This window comes from Nomascus leucogenys, chromosome 15 (genome assembly GCF_006542625.1).
Source record: "Nomascus leucogenys isolate Asia chromosome 15, Asia_NLE_v1, whole genome shotgun sequence".
Classification (NCBI taxonomy): Eukaryota; Metazoa; Chordata; class Mammalia; order Primates; family Hylobatidae; genus Nomascus; species Nomascus leucogenys.
This window is the reverse complement of record NC_044395.1, coordinates 8,435,929-8,454,771: the sequence shown is the minus strand read 5'-3', so window position 1 is coordinate 8,454,771 and position 18,843 is coordinate 8,435,929. Positions and strand designations below refer to the sequence as shown.

Here is an 18,843-nt window from a genome sequence, read left to right as displayed (position 1 = left end):
ACTGCAGATTCTATCCACGAAGCTATTAAGCACTCCCGAATACTGCAAACCTGTCATTGACTATCACATGCCTCCTTAAATGATCTTTGAATAGCATTTTCTTTTTATTGCTTTGTGTAGTTTAACGGCACCAATTGTGATTACTCTAACTTATGATAAACCCCAGATCTATAAAGCTCCTGTTCATTCATTATTTTCCTCTTGCTCCTTCTCAAGCTGTTATTTTTTGGAATGTAGTGAGGAGGGAGGAGTGGAGAGAGAAGAAAATAAAAGGACACCAAATTAACAGGAAAACAAATAAAATAGGGAAGCACTTCTCCCTGGGTGACAAGCACCCTATTAGATACTGTTAAACAGAACAAATATGCTTTAATACAGCACCAGTAGGTCTTTTATATTTATTCTAAATGGGAAATATAATGATCACCAACTTATCTTTAAGGGAAGAAGAAGCTAATTTTTCTAATATCTCACTAATCCTAGCAACTGGGAGAAAAATAATTGTTTCTCCCTATTTTACCAATTGTTCAATTTATACCAAGGTGTGTTGTGTAGCATGGACAGAGATTTCTATTTCTTGATGTATGTCATGGCTGCTATTCCATTTTAATTATTAATATGTGGAAATTATTATTTTGAGTATTGATATGAGATAATCATAAATATAAAACAGCTCCACATGCTTTCTGATGCCCTTTCTTATCTGCAGACGTGTTGGAGATTGGGCTTATGAGCTTTAGAGAGAGAGAGAGAAACGTATAATGTGGTACTTAGGGCAGCAAGGCTGGCTGGAGTGGAAGAAGAGGAGCCTCCTCCCTCCAGAGCCCTCCCTCTCCTTCACCTCTGCCTTCCAGCCCTCCAGAGCCAAAGCTGACCCACCTGTGTCTTTCCTCTGCCCCACTGCCTCACCCTCCTCTTACCCTGTCTCTGAGTTGTTAGTTGAGATTTCTAACTCATCACACATGTTGGCTCAGCTTGCATCCCATCCCCTCATCTCCTCAGCCACCTAGAAGCTGAGGTCAGATACCTGGAGCTTTGGGTTTCAATTCCAGCCCAGCTCCTGACTTTTTGGCTTCCCCAATACCTACAAACCTCTTTCGAGCTTCTCTAATGAGCATCGCCAGCAAGGGAACATGTCTATTCAGCACCACGGACAGAGGCACGCTGTCAGTTCCCACAAGTTAGAAGTTACTGCCTAGCAGTCTTGTCAAGGCAGTGGTGTTGGGGAGGGAAGGGGAGGCTGAGAAAGAGAAAAGTCAGTAAAGGCAACTGACTGGCAGGACACAGAAAATGCAGCCCCCAACTCTGGCTGTACTCAGGCATGGGGTTCCTACAAATGGGAAGTAGCTGTTGTCTTCTTTCAGGCAGGCAGCAAATGGGCGAGGTGATCACTTCCTGTGCTTAATTGTGCTGGCCTAACTCTTGTCAGATTGTCACCATGATGGGTGCTGGAAACAGGTCCACAGCTGGCAAAGTCTCAGGCATGGGGAGTGCATGGGGATGTGGTTGTCATGGTCGGAGTTGGGAGGAGAGACAGCTGAGGAGCTTGGAAAGAGGGCACTGAGACCATGCTATGGTCGCACTCTGGGGATAGAGATGGTAGGAAGGAGCTGCCTCCTTCTTGCTGGAATGGGAATGAGGAGACATGGGCCCTGGGCCCTGGAAGGGGAGAGGTCCAGCTCATGGCAAGCATGGCTGGTGGGAGCCAAGGCTTCATTTGTCTGACTTTAATGAATAAATGGCATCCCCAGCCATTGTTTATCTACTTTTGAATCCTGACAAATAGTCTGTGGCATTTGATGGAGAGGGTTATTAGCTGCATGGAGACAGATGGCTAGGGATGGAGGGGATTGGTTCTTTATTACAACAGACCCATAAGTGACAGCACTCCTCCTCCCAGCCTCCATGCCAATGTCAATACGTTTCTCAAGCCTTCAGTGACCCAGGGAAGCCAGTGCAAGAGGAAGACAGAATGGCCTGTGAGTAAGAGGGAGAGGAAGGGTCAATGGAGTTGGGAAAGGGGACAGGTTTCCAAGGGTAAGTTCTTTGGGAATAAAGACATTGCCTTATTCTTCTTTAGTATTCTCTTAAGTGCCTGTATAGTGCTGTTTATTCACCAGGCATTCAAGAAACATGAGTGATAGAGGAGGCAGGTAGAGAGGTCTGGATTAGAAATGAAAATAGGAGCAGATTTAATTGGGCTGGCTGTGGGGTGGGGTGGGGAAGAAATGGTAGGGAAGAGAGAGGAAGAGAAGTAGGAGACACAAAGGGAGAAGGGAAGATTGCATAAAGAAAATGCTCCTGAATCAGCATCCTGTGTTTCAGGCATTCAATACGCTTCCCCATATGATTGTACAAATGGCTTCGTGGAAACCAAACTGGTCTTCCCACTCTCCCCTTATGGGAGGTCCTGGTTCTTATTCCTGGTTCCTCTGTCCTGTGGCTATAGGGGAGAGCTTCCTCCCTCCAGATTACCCCTGAGACGACGGGGAGGTTCTCACTGACCTTCATTCATTCTCCGAAACTTGTCCTTGGCCATGTAGCCCAGCACCAGACAGCATCCTCTCTTCTGGAGGCCCAGCTCTGGAAGAGAAGCATAGGTGGGTGAGTTGGGAATGGGAACAGGCCAGGCATTGGGTGGGGGGCCCTCTGCAGGGGGCTGTAGAGCTTGTTGCTCTTGTAAACAGAGGTACTTTTGTTTAGCCAACATTTATATGGAAATTATTATGTTCCAGGCATAATTTTAAGCCAGCAATTCTTCATTTTGATTCTCATAACAACCCTGTGAAGGATGTTTTCCCCATTTTCTATCATCCCCATTCACAGATATATGAAGTTAGTGGCATTGGATGAAAGAGCTAGCAGGTGGTAAAGCCAGAGCTTTGAACCTAGGCAGTCTGGCTCTGAGTCCATGCTCATAAACATAACTCTGGGTTATTGAGGCCCTTTGTATCTCAAGCTTGGGGACTATGCTCAGATCAACTTGGGACTGTGGCCAGACCTGCCAGGGATGATGCAGAATCTATCCAGTGGTGTCTAGGATGGAACAGTGCAACCAGACACAGTGGGTGACTCAGGAGGATGAAGAAGTGATTGTGTGAGTTTAGGGCAGCGGGATGACACAGAGGTTAAGGTATAGGCAGAAGAGCTCTCTGTACCTTTTGGAGAGGGTGCATTTCTGGTGCTAGAGATTCCTGTGCCTTCCTATATCAAGGCCCAATTTAGCACCATCATTAAGCACTTGTGAAATGTAGACTTAGAGCACAGGGGTCGAGATAGCTGAGAGACACAGACTCCACAGCGCTTTGACCCAATTGGAAAAACAAGATGGAATAACAATTCCAGGTAGCAAATGCAAGAGACAACTTTTTTATTTGCACAGTATTTTGTAAATCAGTGTCCATTGTGTATGTGAGCATTAAATTGGAGTCCATCTGCCTCAAAAGAAGGCAAGCTTTCCTCTCTGGTATTTGTGCTTTTATCCTGATTCATCTTAGGCACTTTATGGATTCTGAAGCAATAGCACACTAATTTTTTTGGCCCCCTCTACCCCCAAACAACCCCCTGAGGTGGGCATATGGGCCACTGCAACTGATATTATGCAGATGGAAAAACTGAGGTTCAACCATGTTAAATGGATTCCCATGATTGTTTTAGACCCCCACCCCACCTTGTAGCATAGAAGTCATACACATGTGACAGCTGCCACAAACTTGGTAAATAGATAAGGAATTTGATTTCTGGAAGAGGGAATGTGACTGCAGCTCTTCCTGGCCCTTGCCAGGATTTCTGGGCTCCTCCATGCTCCTTCCCTTGGTTTTTCAGAGAAAGAGGGTCCCAATGAGTGATGCATCACAGCACCTTCTCTCACGACACCGAGTGTCTCCCTGAACCCAGCCAGTCAGTGTCCAGGCTCAAGAGGATAGACAGAGTGGGTCATTCCTCTTTCTCCTTTTCCATCCACCATCTGCAGCCCAGGTCCACCCGCTAAGCATAGCAGGATGAAAGAGAGTACAGGGCCCAAAAGACACAGATGAGTCAAGCTCAGGGGCTCTTGCCCTAGAGAAAAACAAAGCATGGCAGGAGGTGGCAGAACGCCATGGCCCAGGGAGGTCGCTGGCTTTGATCTCCTGATTCTTTAAAAGGGTTTGTTGACTATCAGTAAAGAGCAGAGAAGCAGATCTGAGGGCACCGTTTCCAAAGGCACTCACTTCTCTTCCTTCCCCTCCACACTGGCGTCTGAAGCCTCAGCCAAACTGCCCTCACTTCAAACGGCCTTACATCTCAGGCACCCAAATTGACGATGTTAAGTTCCCTCATTCAAGGCCTTGGCCCTTTCTTCAGGGGCTCCTGCTCTGTCGCGGGCCTCATGGATCAAAGCTCCTTTGATGTTTACTTACTATATTTGTGGCTTCTTTCTAACAACCACCTTCAAGAGGCAGGAATGCAGCCTTCCAGGAGGGGGCCAGCGGAAGTACAAGCTGCGAGGAGGTGCTGAGCTCCCTGGAACAATAGCCTCTCGAGGGAGACTGTATTGAAACCTCAACACGCTGACGACAGGCAGAGTTAACCAGCCCATTATAATTGCACACGCATTGTTCATCATTAGAATGATACAATTGCTGACAATTCCTATGATATTTTTGCCATTGACTTCGTATGCCCATCTAAAGCACATCAGCAATGGCTCCTAATGAGAAAGGGAGTTTGGGCTCCTGGACTAAGCCCAAACTCAATCCAGGAGCCTGGGAGGGAGGCAGGGGAGCACTGAGTAGGGAGGGCAGAAGATACTGGATGGATTTAGGCCAATGTTTCAGCTGGTCTTCTGGACTGTCACTGAACGCTCAGGCAGATGGAAGGGCGAACAATTCTCTTACAGATTTAGAGAGTGTGAGCAATCTGTCGAATCTGGATTATCTTAGTTGGGTAGAGAACTCAACCTCTCGTATGCTACATACTAGGACACCCCCCAGGGCAACTACTTGAGGAGAGGCTGTGTGGACAAGCGGTTATGATATAATAACTAAGATTCTCACTATGTTTGATTTTTGCAAATGAGCAGGAAAATAAGTTTTAAAAAACCTGATTAATAAAAGAAATTGAGAATGAGGCAATTTCTCAATGTATTTGGCTCATTTAATTTGACACGTGTGGGTTAGTCTTAATTATTTAGGCGGCTACATTACAAGGCGCTAATAAGCACACTGCAGAAATTTATTAAGTGCGAGGGCTCTCTGAGCCTTTGTAGAGAAGCAGGGAGAAGCTACCGGGAGCTTTGCAAGAACGAGCAGGTTGGAGGATGAGTGAAGTGAGAATTAGTTAGTTGTCCATATATGAAAATTTGGGATGTCCTTTGGGGAGATTTGCAAAGCTAAATTAAAGGTCATTGGGTTCACATGAGTGTGCCAGCAGGGAAGGGAAGGGAGGCTGGAAACCCAAGTTGGGGAAGTGAATATTGTCCAAGGTACGAATCACAGAGAGAACCAGGAGGAAGCAGGAGGCAATTGCTTTGACTTGGGGAGACTCTACCAAGCCAAACTAAGGTTAGTAGGAGAGAGTTGATAGAACATGACAGAACAGGAATCTCTCTCTTTGTGAGGTAGACCAGCCACCACCAGTCTGTCACCTTCCTTGTCCCATAGCACGGAGATGAATGGGAGAGTCAGATCACAGATGCACATTTTGGAAGAGTAAGATGAAGGGATCTTCTCCAAGTAGGCTTTGGGGGTGCTGTCTTTGGCTTTATCAATCAGTAGCAGAAACACCCAGATACTCTAAAGGTGGCTATGGAAAAATAATTACCATGAAAGGAGTCAGTCCTGGCTTAAAAGGAAAGTTCACAGCAAAGAAGTCCAGGGTCACCTGTGGATGGGGCAGTGGAGAGCACTGTCCCAGGAACAAGGAAGGTTTAGGAATACCGCCTGTGCAAGGAAAAATGGATTGGAGCAGGGTATGTTTGTTAGGGAGAAGAGAAGATTGCACCCTTGGGAACTCCTGGCCTCTGGACTCTGAGCAACAGAAGTGTCAGGACTGTGCCTTCTGCTCTGAGCCCGTAGGACCAAGCACGGTGCCTGACACGTGGCAAGTGCTCAGGAACGGTCAGCTGACTTAATGAAAGGGCTGGCTACAAAATATGGGGCAGTGAAGTGTCCCCTCTGACTCAGGTCAGAATGAAAATAAGTGGGCTTCACTGTAGCACAATGGGTTTAGGTTAGCGGAGGTTGGTTGTAGAGTGAATGAAACTTGTAGCTCACTGGAAGAGAAGCCTAGAGAACATGGTGGGATTTCCTCCTGGGAGAAATAAAAGTGGATGGCTTTTTAAGTGGGATGGGTTTTCTTCCATTTCAGAGGGTGCAGATGAGATGTTTTCTAGCCTTAGAATTCCTTCATTCTTACTAGTAATGTAGTGATACAGTGGTATTATTTCATTTTTGTGGGATACTTATTTTTTAATGATGCTGTCATATTCCCTTTCTCTTTAGATGCTCACAGTAAGTAGCTCTGTGACATAGGCAAGTCAGAAATTATTTCTTCCATTTTGGTTTCACGAACTGAGTCTCAGAAGTAAAGTGATAATTTAAGGCCAACGCACTAGCTGGCGATAGTGCCCATGCTAGAACCCACGGCTGATTTCTGGCTTGGTTCTTAGGGTAAAGTACGGGGTCGCAGGGCTGCAGATCCTGCAAATCAAGACAGACCAGAGACTAGAGCACAGATCAGTGGTGTGGGCTGGGACGGTGCTATGGGTCGAATTCCTCACCAATTCTGTGTTCCCCTCCCGCACCAAATTCATATACTGAAATCCTAATCCCAGTCCCTCAGAGTGTGACCTTATTTGGAGATAGGAACTTTGTAGAGGCGATCATGTTACAATGAGGTCATTAGGATGGACGTTTATCCTGTGACTGGTGTCCTTATGAAGAGGAAAATCTAGGGATAGACACATATACAGGGAGACGCCATAAAAACTTGAAGACAGCCATCTGCAAGCCAAAGAGGGTGCCTGGGACAGATCCTTCCCTCCCAGCCCTCAGAAGGAACCAACTCTACCGACTTTGGACCTCCAGCCTCCAGAACTGTGGGACAATACACTCCTGTTGTTTAAGCCCCACAGCTGGTGGTACTTTGTAACAGCAGCTCTCGCAAATGAATACAGACAGGACAGGGAGGAGTGTCTTCTCTGAGGCCTGGCAATTTCCGCTGGCCATGGTTCTCTGGAACCCAACCCCCAGGGCACAAAGCTGCCTGCAGGGAGCAGCATCACGCCCTGCTAAGGAGACCCCAGAGTGGCTAAGATCTGATGGGAGTGGCGGCCACAAGAGACAGGAAAGAGGGAAGGTGGGGAGAGAAGGCTGGTTACGTGTCTGCATGCCCAGCACCCAGCGGCAAGCTGGAATGCCGTTAGTGTTCCTGCTTCCAGGGTGAGGACCGTGTTGGCCAGGATAACATTTGCTGGTTGCCTGGTTGCCCTGTTCAGACATTAATGTGCCCTCAAGTAACTGCGATGGAGCTGATGACAATGGGCAGGCACCAGCCTCTGCTACCTCACCATTTCTGAGGCCATCAAGTGCATCTGGATAGCTGCTTGTAGAAGGCCTTCCTGTCCTGTCCCCAAGTTGCCCAGTCACAATAGTTCAGGTGTGCGTGCTGAAGACTAACCCCTTCCCACCTGAAGCTAGTAGACTCGAGCACTTCCCCGGAAGCCTATCAAACAAGAAACAGAAATTATTGGCAGGCAGTTTGGTGTGGCTGTAGCAGAAGAACAAAGATGAGACAGGAGATCTAGCCAGGGACCAGATCCTGGAGCAGCCAATGAGCCTCACCCAGGAGTCTGGGCTCTCTCTTAAAGGAGGTGGGGAGTCACGCAGAATGCTAGGCAGGGGAAAGATGGGTGAGACTTGCATTTCATAAAGGATCCCTCCAGCGCTGGTGCAGATGATAGATGGGAGGAGATGAGCTCAGAGAAGGGAGGCCGGCTGGGAGACCGCTGCCATACTCCAGGTGGGAGATGGTGGGCTTGCATCTGCTGCTTCTTCCTGCTCTCTGAAGATGGCCAGAGATCAGAAAGCAAGGGAAGGACCCTCAGTTTTATCCTGACATTCATCCCTGCCACATTGACATAGAGAGTTGGGGTGGGGGTGGGGGTGGCGCTGAAAAAAATAGCTCCCATTCCCCAGACAGTGCCTGAGATCATCTGGAGGAGACACCAGCTGGGCTTGGTTGGACTTACAGGGAGGCCACATGGGGCAGGGGAGGTTTCAGAACTAACAGAGCTGGCTGGAGCTGTGCTCCAGCACTTACCAGTGAGTAACTCTCAGGCTTCTCTGAGCTTTAGTTTCCTCATTTATAAAATGTCGATTCTAATGGTAAGACCCTCCTCACATGATTCATATGAAAAGCAAATGAGCCGACTCATGGGCAAAAGTGCCCAGAATGAAGTACCTAATAAGGGTGAGTTCAATAAATAGAAACAATATACCAAATTCTACCCCCCTCCTTTTTTTCTTTTTCAGATATGAAAGTGGAGATGCAGAGAGGTGGAGTGATTTCTCCAGGGTGATATAATGAACTATTAGGTGGCATACTTCCCAGGTCAGCATGTAGCCACCAGTGACATGGACTGGAAATGTGAGGCCAGTCAGGAAGACCAGCCAGGTGGCTGTCATGGGAGAGGTCAAAGGACCAGAGGGCTTGGGAATGGAGAGGAAATGATGAATCAGAGACATTCCAGGAAGAGACAGTGGTGCTAAGTGACAGAGTGGGCCAAGCAGAGGAAGAGGGCAAGGATGACCCCAGTGTCTTTTGTTGGACATATTGGACAAAGAGCGATGTCTGTATCAGAGTAGAGTGATGACAAAGGAAGCCTATTAAGTCACAAGTGATAATGGTACATTTCTAGACTTCTGTGTTCGAGGCGACAAGGTTCTAAAGTGAAGAGGACTTGGATGATCATGTGAGAAGGAGTTCCAGGCTGAAGAAATATTTTTAACCAGCTGCATTGACCTCAGAGGGTAAACATTTTGTTGGAGGAAACAGCAGTTGGATCCTATGGGTAGACTCTGCTACAAGCATTAATCCTACCCCTCTGGAACCAGGACATATTAATAAATGTGACTGGTATAAAGTCCAATGCACAGACACTCACCAACAGGCCACTGAGTGCTAGGCACTATGTGCAAGAGAAAAAAATAGTAGGCAAACTTCCTAGCCCAAAGATACTATAATCCATTTGGCTATACAAGACGTATACTTATGAAAAGGTAACTAAAAGTCAGGGACAGGTAATAGTTCGGTAAAGAAAGTCTTGAGGCGGCACGCAAGTTATTTCTGCACGAATGGCAATTCTTACTGCAGGAGTCCCCAGGAGGAAAAGAGAACTTCAGGCTGTGGGATGGCGAGGGAGGCCCTTGCAAAAGGCCTTGAAGGCTGGAGATTGTCCCTAGTTTTGTCTTTGTTTTGGGTGTCTACCAGTGGCCTCTCTCATTGGTTATTGTCTATCAATAGCCATCAGTAGCCATTCTGCCCAGCGATGCCATGCTGTTTGCAGAATGCTAGGGTCTCCTGTTTGGAAAGTTTTCACTTGGATTCTGCTAAACTGCTTTCTGCATCGGTTCGGCCTACTCCTATTTTCAGCATAATTACTCATATCCCAGGCAATAATGATGCCCATACATCTTGCAAAGATCATAATTTTCTGATCAACCTCTATCATAAAGAGGCCTGAAGAGTGTAGTAGCAAAGCTATATTAATCCTGACTAGTGCCTGGCCCTGGACCTCCAGGACAAGTGATAAATGTTTACTAGCCCAATAATACCTGTTTTATAATTTTTGGATCTCATTGCTTGCTAATTCTAAGTTTATTAAATAACTATAAACTTTACGTTGTTGTAAAGACATAATTGCTACTCCATTGCTTATTTCATATGAGTTAATTATACTAGGACTAAGTTTTTCCCCATTCATATTAAATATCAATTAGTTGTTTTAAACTATTGATTTGTATTTAATTAACTATGCTATTACATACCAATTAAATTCATATAAGAGGAATCTGAAACAGCTGTGGTCTTAAATTAAGTTTTTGAAATAATGAGTTCTGTAACATTTCATGTCAAGTTATTGTTAGTCAGGAAGAGTTGACAATCATTTGTGATAATTCCAAAAACTTGTTGTGACCTGCCAGCCCATCTCACTAGCTCCAGCAGGCAGCAAGTCTCCTTCACACACCTGCTGATCACATGCCAATCAGCACCTTACAGCTTGGTAAGCAGTGGCAGTGCCTAACACTGGGGTAACCCTTTGCCAGCCCTGACTTCTCCAGCCTGCTCCAGCCATGCCGTTATTTGGTGGGCATAGCTCTATCCCCCATGCGGCCAAGGCAGGCATTATCAGCAACTCCTCACCACCAGCTGTGGGGTCTAGAATTATCTGTGCTCCTATTTCTCAGATCCTGTGTGCCTGCAGGAAATCTACATGCCCATGTCATCATCTATCCTTTGGCTTCTCCAAATCTCTGCTCACTGGCTTAAGTCTCTACATCTCAGGTGGGAAAAAAGACGGCAGACATTTGCTGAGCTGCAGTGGGCATTTAACTTTGCTCATCTCGTTTCACCCTCACAACACCTTTATGATCACAGGTGTTATTCTCCTTGTTGTTACTTAGTGAGAGACTGACATTTTAGAGGAGTGAGGAGTTTGTCCTGAGTCCCACAGCTGGCGAATGGTGAGGCTTGCTGTACACCTGCCTCCATGTTGGTGCTTGTTGGTGCATCGTGCCATGCTCTGTCTCCATTCTCCATGAGATTCGACTCCTACCCAATTCAGAGTCTCAGCCCTTTGGGCTGGCTTTTCGACACCTTGCCTAGCCCTTATCATCTTTCTCTCCTTGGAGGACTGGGTTCCTCCCCTACCCTCAGACACTGCCTGGGATCTTTCTCCCAACTGATGAATTGCCTGGAATTCCGACACAGCCATCAGCTTTCTCTGGGGCACTTGGCCATCAACATGGGACCCAAGGTTGGCAGAGCTCACCCCACTCCTCTGTACACCAAAAGTGGGACACTGGTTACTAGCTTAGGGGGCTGGATGCAGCCCAGCCTTGCCCCTCTCCCTTGGCCAGCATCACCAAGGGTCTGCCCACCTGGGACCAAGCTCATGTGGTTCACCAAGGGTCTGCCTGCCTGGGACCAAGCTCATGTGGTTCATCAAGGGTCTGCCCACCTGGGACCAAGCTCATGTAGTTCACCAGCACAATGAAAGCTGCCATGTGCTGACTGCTTATGTTTCATTAGTCTCTGGGCTAAGCACTTTGCATGCCTTACCTCCTTTATTCCTCATCAAAACTGTATAAGGTAAGTGCTGTTATTGTTCCTATTTGACAGAAGGGAAACCGAGGATCCAAAAGGTTACAAAACTTCCCCAAGGTCACATTGCTAGTAAGTGCTGAGGTTAGTAAAGCTAATCATGAATGAGATTCTTTGGACTTCCAGTATAATCCCTTTGTGAGAGGGGTGGGGCGGGGGGATGTTAAATAATGTTGGTTAAAGAATTTTATGGGAAACAGTTTTCTCCCATGTACAAGGATGCCTCAGCCCGTCTCTGATTTAAGGTGTCTAATCCCAGTGATTTACTTGCTAGGTGGGGGAACAGAGAAACAGGATCATGAAGGCCACTCCTGTCCTCCAGTCTGTCTTCCACTCACCCTGTGAGGAACAGGGGCTGCTGAAAGCCATATGCCTGAGGGCTGTGAGACTTTTCCTAAGAGAAAGTTGGAAGCCCTGACTAGTGTTTGTTTGAATGGGGCCAGATGATCGACAGCTGTGTGTCCTACCCCTGGGGAGGCTCAGCCTTGTCCATTCAGTCCGTCATGGCTGGGAGGCCAGGCAGGAAAAGGCATTACTGTTTTCCTTATTTCTAGAAGGACCAAGAGTTCCCGAAAGACTAAGACTGAAGGCAATAAGGAGGCAGGCAAAGTCCCAGCCTGCCTCCAAGTATTCCCTTCCCCAGCTCCTATAGTTCTCTTGAGGCCGAGATCTTTGCAAAGCCAGAGGCCCAATAAGAGGTTATACACACAAGACTGATTTGTGAAATTAGTCTTTGCACAGATTAGTGAATGTGTGGATTATTAGCTTTGCTGTACAGGTGAGGCTCAGGGAAGCCAAGCAATTTTCCTAAAGTCACACAACTGGGAAACGGAGGACCCAGGACTAGAACCCAGGCCCATTTGGTGCCAGAGCCCAGGCCTGCTGCGCCCTTCTTCCAGGATGCGGTCCCAGTGTCATGCACACAGCCCAGCTGACCAGCAGAGACCCCAGTGGGAAGAGGGGACCCCCCCCAAGCAGGTGCTGCTGATGGAGTCACAGGCATGACTGTCAGGTGGTCAGGAGCACTGAGAAGCCCTTGTGGGAGTGAGGCTCCTGGAGAGCCCATTTCTCAGGGACTGGAGAGGCAGGGAGGTGGGGTGGGGTGGGGAGGCGTGGAGAATGCCTGCCTACTCAGGGTGTGCGGGCAGCAGGGGCGGGGCTGCTATTTAGTGATGGGCTTACAAACCTTCTCGTCACCTGTTTATGGCCCACATAAAACTCTGATCACTGAGGATTAACTGAAGAGGGTCCCAGAAGGGCCACACGCTGACTTTAAAGAATTGATCACTGGAGTCAGGCAGGAATGTCCAGCCCTTGCCCTCAAGCCCTTCACATGCTGCCGAATGAGTAGGGGTGGGGGGAGATGTCTGCTCTCACTTGGCACAAGGGAAGGGGGCAGAGAGAAGAACAAAATGTCCTGCGAGTGGGGAGTGCAGGGTTTTTAGGGGTGGAGACGGGCGGGCTAAGGTCCAGTGGGCTGGGAATGCCCCCTCCACATTCTGGGTGGAAAAGCAGCACAGGAGGGAGGCCAGGGGACAGCACGTCCTTGCCCCCAGCCAAGACACAGCCACAGCTGCCTGGTTCACAGTCCAGTGGGCATGCCTTGCCTCGCGGGGTGGGTCCTGTTCATCCAGGAATGCTGTGCACCTTCACAGGGGTGGAAGGAGGGAGGGCTCTCCAGCTCTCCTTGCTGTCTCTCCTCCCTCACCCGTTTCTGCAGAGAGGACTGTCCTCTAGGGCATTGTAACTTGGGCCACCTTGGGAGCTGAGGCCAGTGAGGAGCAGAGGACGAGGAACTGGTGAGATCTCCCCAACAGCAGAGCCAAGCCCAGTCAGCTACCCGCTTCCCCCACCCACCCCAGCCCACACAGCAAGGAGGGAAAGTAGGCGGTGGGGTTAGGAGAGGACCTAGCGGAAAAGGCAGGGAACCCCGCTGTCCTCCCATTACTGAAATCCTCCTTGAGCCTTACACACCCCATTACGACGCTGTATCCTATAATTAAATTGAATCTGCCAGTTACCTCTCAGCACGGCAGCAATTCAAGCTCACTGGAGGCTTTCTTTGTTTATTTTCATTTATTTATTTATTTAGTAATTATTTATCTAGCTATCCAGAGAGCTAGATGGAGGCCCTAGCCCCATGTTTCTTTTGTCTTCAAAAACAAGAGGGCTGAAATGCAGCCTCTCCTCAGGTCAAGAGAGGAAAGGAATAACAGAGACCACAGGGTGGCAGCAGATCCGCGGGGGGGGGGGACCTCTTGCTGGGGGGAGATTGCTGGGACAGGGTTAAGGTCAAGATTGCGGGGGAAGCTTTGTCTGCCTGCCAGGCATGGCCTGGACCCTGGTCCTGATTCTACCCATTCTGTTCTTGTCAAAGATACTTTACGGAAAGTCCACGCATTCCAGAAGCTCCATGGGAGCCCCTTACAAGGCCCCAGACAAGGGGCTTCATTCTGAGGGACTAGAATATGGGTTACAGAATGTGGAAACCAGGTTAACTGAATATTATTGGCAACTAACACACCTGCAGAGCTTTGCAGTTGAAGAAGTAACTACATGTTCTTCTTTAACCCTAAACATGTACGGAGGACCCTGAGGATCAGAGAGGTTCCACAACCTCCCTTGCTCAAAATCACCCTGCTGCTGATGGCAGGGCTGGGATTTGACCACAATGCTTGGGGTAAAACCAAACTCCCCCACCTCCCTCAGAGTGCCAGATCCAAGCTGGTGGCCCAGCAACAAAAATCGAAACTCCTTTCTTCTCTTAAATGATAACCTTTCAGCAGTGAGGGGGCAAAGGAGAGCATGATGGCTTTGAGTATGGAATCAACCTCAGACTGATCCAGGGGAGCGATTCTGAGCCACAAGCCATCACTCAATAAGAACATGAAAGTTTATTTACCACGAAGCCAGCCCAGTGGGAGGCAGACTGCTAACAGGCATGCCAAGGACTGCACAGACCCTGCACGTCAATAGCTGAGCCCCAGAGAGGTGACCCCTTTTGGGGTTATCCAACCTAGCAGCCATACCAGGGCAAAGGACGAGGGTGGCCGGGACAGCGTGTGCTTACATGTGTGCATGCATCTGGAGAATGGGAAGGAATTCCAGACTTGAGATGGTTCCTTAGACTTAAATCTCCCTTGAAGAGAAAATGCTGTTTATGCACCACTTCCAACCTTGCCTACCTACTCCTGCCAACCCATTCATTTGGTTATTCATGAGCTGCTTAATACTTCTTGGAATAGGAATGAATAGTACCAGAAAATACCTGGGTCCACACTGGCAATTCCTGGGTCTATTCAGGAACAATCATGCTTACAAGGTTTTCGGTGCACATGGGAGGTGGGGATCAGTGTATCTCTGGGACCTATTTACCCCTATGAACCACTGGGTTCTTCACTCAGCCTCTGTCGGTCCACAGAGGGTGGTCATGGCAATGTGGAGGAGGCCGGTGGCCCAGGGCCTGAACTGCAGGAGAATTTATACTTCTTGTTTATCTGGAGAAAGTTCTCTGGCCAGAGGACACAGTGAGGGAGCCTGGTTTAAAAGAAAGAGGCTTAAGCTAAGAAGCCCAGGGAGTAGGAAGTTCTATGCTACCTTGGCTTAAAGCTTTGGACAGTCGGAGCAGGTTTTCTCTTGGCTCCCGAGGCCAAGAGAAGCCAGCCTAGGAAGGTTGGACCATTGATCCCCACTGGGGCCTTCTCACACAGTAGTGTGGGCGTCACACCCACTTCTTAGCTCTTGATCAGAGATATCCACCTTCAGTCTCCTCAGTGTGTACAATGGAGAGGTCTTGGGCTGCAATAAGGACTGGAGATAATGTATGTACAATGCTGGGAGATAAGGGTAAAGAGAGGTGTGTTCCTAAACCCTGTCTAAATGTATGAAACCAAGGCTGGACACATTGTAAGCCCCTATAAATGGTACTTAGGTATAAATGTAACATAATATATTATTAGAAAGTACAGGGGTATGCTAAAAGTCAGGAAAATAATAAGATACTCTAAGATTAGCCTGACGATTCTAGTTCTGTAGCTTGAATAGAGACTGCTATGCTGTTGGAGTTAATACCCATAGCAGCTCAGGGAACAGCTTTGTTCAGCTGTCAGAGAAAGGGGCTGCCTGGTGGCTGTCCGACTGGGGCCGCTGTTCCTTCTGTCAGGGATTCTCACACTCCTCTCAAGCATCACATTTCATTCATAGTTCAAGAGCCCCCAAGAAACTCCTCTGTATGTGGCCTTCTCTACCCCTACCCTTGCAGATGGTCATCCCCTCCTCTGGACACCACCCACCCCCAACTGCCTTATTCATACCTCTTCATTCATTCTTACCTTTGCTATGAGACTGCCTTTTAGATGCGACCACGGTTTTGAATTTTTGCTCCGCCCCTCCCAGACTGTGAGGTGGGAACCATCTCTATTAATCTCTAGAACCTGGCACAGAGCCTGGCACATAGTAGGCACTCAGTGCACATGTATATGTGACGAGTGACTCCACAGACAGGGATGATCTACTCTAATATTCAACAGATTAATATTTGATTTAGCACTGTGTGTCCCTTCAAAATTCTGGGGGCCAAGGTGAGGGCTGAGGTCTGAGATTTTGTCTGCTGGTTTGAGAATAGGACTTCCTCCTGCCTTCATTTGTCCTTCCTTTTACAGAACTATAAGTCAGCCTCAGGTATGGCTCAGCTTTATGTAGTTAACCTTCCAGTCATTCAGGTTTTTATCTTTGAGTTTATTCTAATTTCATTCATTCATTCTCATTCATTCATTCAAGGAGAGCTCACTCTGTGTCAGTTCTGGCTGTTATGAATATTGCGATGAACGAGATAGAGAAGAATTTTTGCCTTCCTGAGCTTCCATTTTAGGCAGCTTCTATTTAGTTCCTTTCCCTTACACGTAATTTAGAGGGAGGAAGTTTCCTGTGGGTTTGGGCAAATTATTAAACATCCCTGGACCTCAGCATCTCCATCTTCAAAATGCTCTCACCGAACTCTATCTCAAGCTGGCAGTGTGCCACCTACCACAGCTTGGCCTAGCGTGGCTGGTGCTCGGTACCTCCAGTTGGTTTGAATGTGGGTGCACATGCATGTATGAGTTCATTAATTTGCTTCCTTTCTTCTCGGGCACTTAGATTTTTGATGCACACTGAGAGGGTCCTTTTTAATCAGCTGAGGAGCAAGGGATTCCTGAGCCACAAATGAAGCTCTCCCTACTGGAATGCAAAAGGAAGGACAAGAGATGAGCCTTTACTGAGATGCTGCTATCTGCTGGGCACTTTACACACACACACAGTTATACCATTTAGTCCACCCTGTAACTGGGGAGGGAGTTGTTGCTTCCTGTACTTCTCATATGAGAAGACTGAGGCTGAGAGAGGCTCAAGGGCTCCCAAAACTGAAGACCGGTGCCTTCGCTGCTGATGGCCACTCAACCTCTGGGTGAGGGGTGGGGGGCTCAGTCCACGTGGAAGGAAGAGAGAAATTGAATGTCACAGAGCTCTCTTTCAATAAGAGTTTCAGCAAAATGTTTGTCTTAGCAGCGTTTCATATCGACCCGGTGTGTGGCACATGGATTAGGTATGCAGCTTGGTAGTCTTTAAAGGATGAACATTTTCTCTAGGATCAATAAGCTGAGTGAGTTTGGGCCTGAATTCATCAAAATGTCACCTGAAACAAATTTATTATCAGGACTTCTGCACTCAGGTCAGGTCGATAGGTGGGGGCAGAGACAAAACCCAGGGAATACTAGGTCTCTGGGAAAAAGGTCCAGGGTACCTGTTGGACAAATTTGGGTCTGATAACTCAGAGTGCGGAGGGGGTCCTAGCTGGCAACAAGCATCCTAGAAACTATGGCTTATGCTTGTAATAAGCTGGCCTGGCACAGTGGCTTATGCTTGTAATCCCAGCACTTTGGGAGGCTGAGGCAGGTGGATCACCTGAGGTCAGGAGATCGAGACCAGCCTGGCCAATGTGCTGAAACCCTGTCTCTACTAAAAATACAAAAAAAAAAAAAAAAAAAAAAAAATTAGCCAGGTGTGGTGGCAGGTGCCTGTAACCCCAGCTATTTGGGAGGCTGAGGCAGAAGAATGGCTTGAACCCAGGAAGTGGAGGTTGCAGTGAGCTGAGATTGTGCCACTGCACTCCAGCCTAGGTGACAGAACAAGACTCTGTCTCAATAATAAAAAAAAAAAAGACACTAACCGTCCTTCCTCTGATCTAGATGTCATCCTTACTTTCAGAGAGAATAGCTGAGTGAGAAGCTGTGTGAGACCACCCAGTTCTAGATTCTTCGAACAAAAAGGGTCTTTGAGGTTAATCAGTGCCATTCTCACACCCAGTGCTAAAGGATTCCCCCTTTAGCACCTTGGAGAAGTAGTCACACCGGTTTCCCTTGGATCGTTCTAAAGACAGGGAGCTCATTACTTTGGAAGCTGTGCTTTTCATTTTTGGAGAGTTTAAATAATTTTAGAGTTCTTCTATGTTGAGCTTAAATATTCCCTACAGCCTTGCAACTTTGCCTCATTAGTCCCAAATTTGCACTGTGAGGCAACACAGAATGAGACTAATCCCTCTTCCACCCAACTACTGAGAAGTTTAACAGACAATCTTTTCTTTTCCAAAATAAACAACCCTTAGGATGTTTGGGTCCTGGGATGCTTGCAGCCCAGGAAATGCTCCCTCCCTCTCCCCTCCAGCTTCTCTGCAAATGCAAGACTCTGGCTTCATTCCCTGGTCCTTCCTCAGTATCTCACAAAGAGAGAGGAGGGCAAAATGAGAATTCATTGGAAGAGATCCTTCATTCACATGCTAGGAAAGAAAAGGGACGATCCTGGTCTTGGCGTGAACTTCCACATGAGCGTGACTCCGTGCCTACCTGCTAATAAGAGTGGGAGTGTGGATTGTGCACACAGGTGGGAATGGGGTGAGAACTTGAGGTGTGGCATGTCCCTGTGGGTGGACACATTGTGAACAGTAAGTATCATGAATGTGTGACAGCATGGGGGCATGTGGGTGAGCGTGTATGCATGTACACATGCTGCCTGCTCAGATCCTGGGGGAGGGACTCCGAATCCACCTCACACCCATGGAGAGTTCTAGCAATGGGTATGGCAAACTATTCATGACCAACAGGCTTCTGGACTTCTGACTCAGCACCATTCCTGCTCCTTCTGTCTCAGTGACTGTCCCCTGTCCCTGGAGATGTAAGAGTTCCAGGCTCTCCTGTCACACCTAGTCTGGACTTACTGATTCCAAGGTGAAAATGAACCACCACGTATTGCCCATCTGTGAGCAAGTATCTACCCTGCAAAATACTTTTCACACACTCACTCACTTATCCTCACCATGCCTAGAGACAGGACTTCGTCTCCATGTGACTTATGAAGACACCGATGACCAGCAAGGCAAGACAACTGTCTGAGGCCACACAGCAACAGAACCAGACCTGGATCAAACCCAAAGCCCGTGCTCTGTCT

The 18,843-nt window shown here is 47.9% G+C and overlaps 1 protein-coding gene across 5 annotated transcripts in view; it reads right to left on the bottom strand.

The window, feature by feature from the left end:
* Nucleotides 1-18,843, bottom strand: part of KIRREL3 (kirre like nephrin family adhesion molecule 3) — a 581,266-nt gene that overhangs the window by 132,036 nt on the left and 430,387 nt on the right. For all 5 annotated transcript variants that reach the window (XM_030828765.1, XM_030828762.1, XM_030828766.1 and 2 more), the window contains one exon: nt 2,506-2,583. In XM_030828765.1, the coding sequence (XP_030684625.1) occupies nt 2,506-2,583 (78 nt within the window). The remainder of the gene's footprint in view (nt 1-2,505; nt 2,584-18,843) is intronic.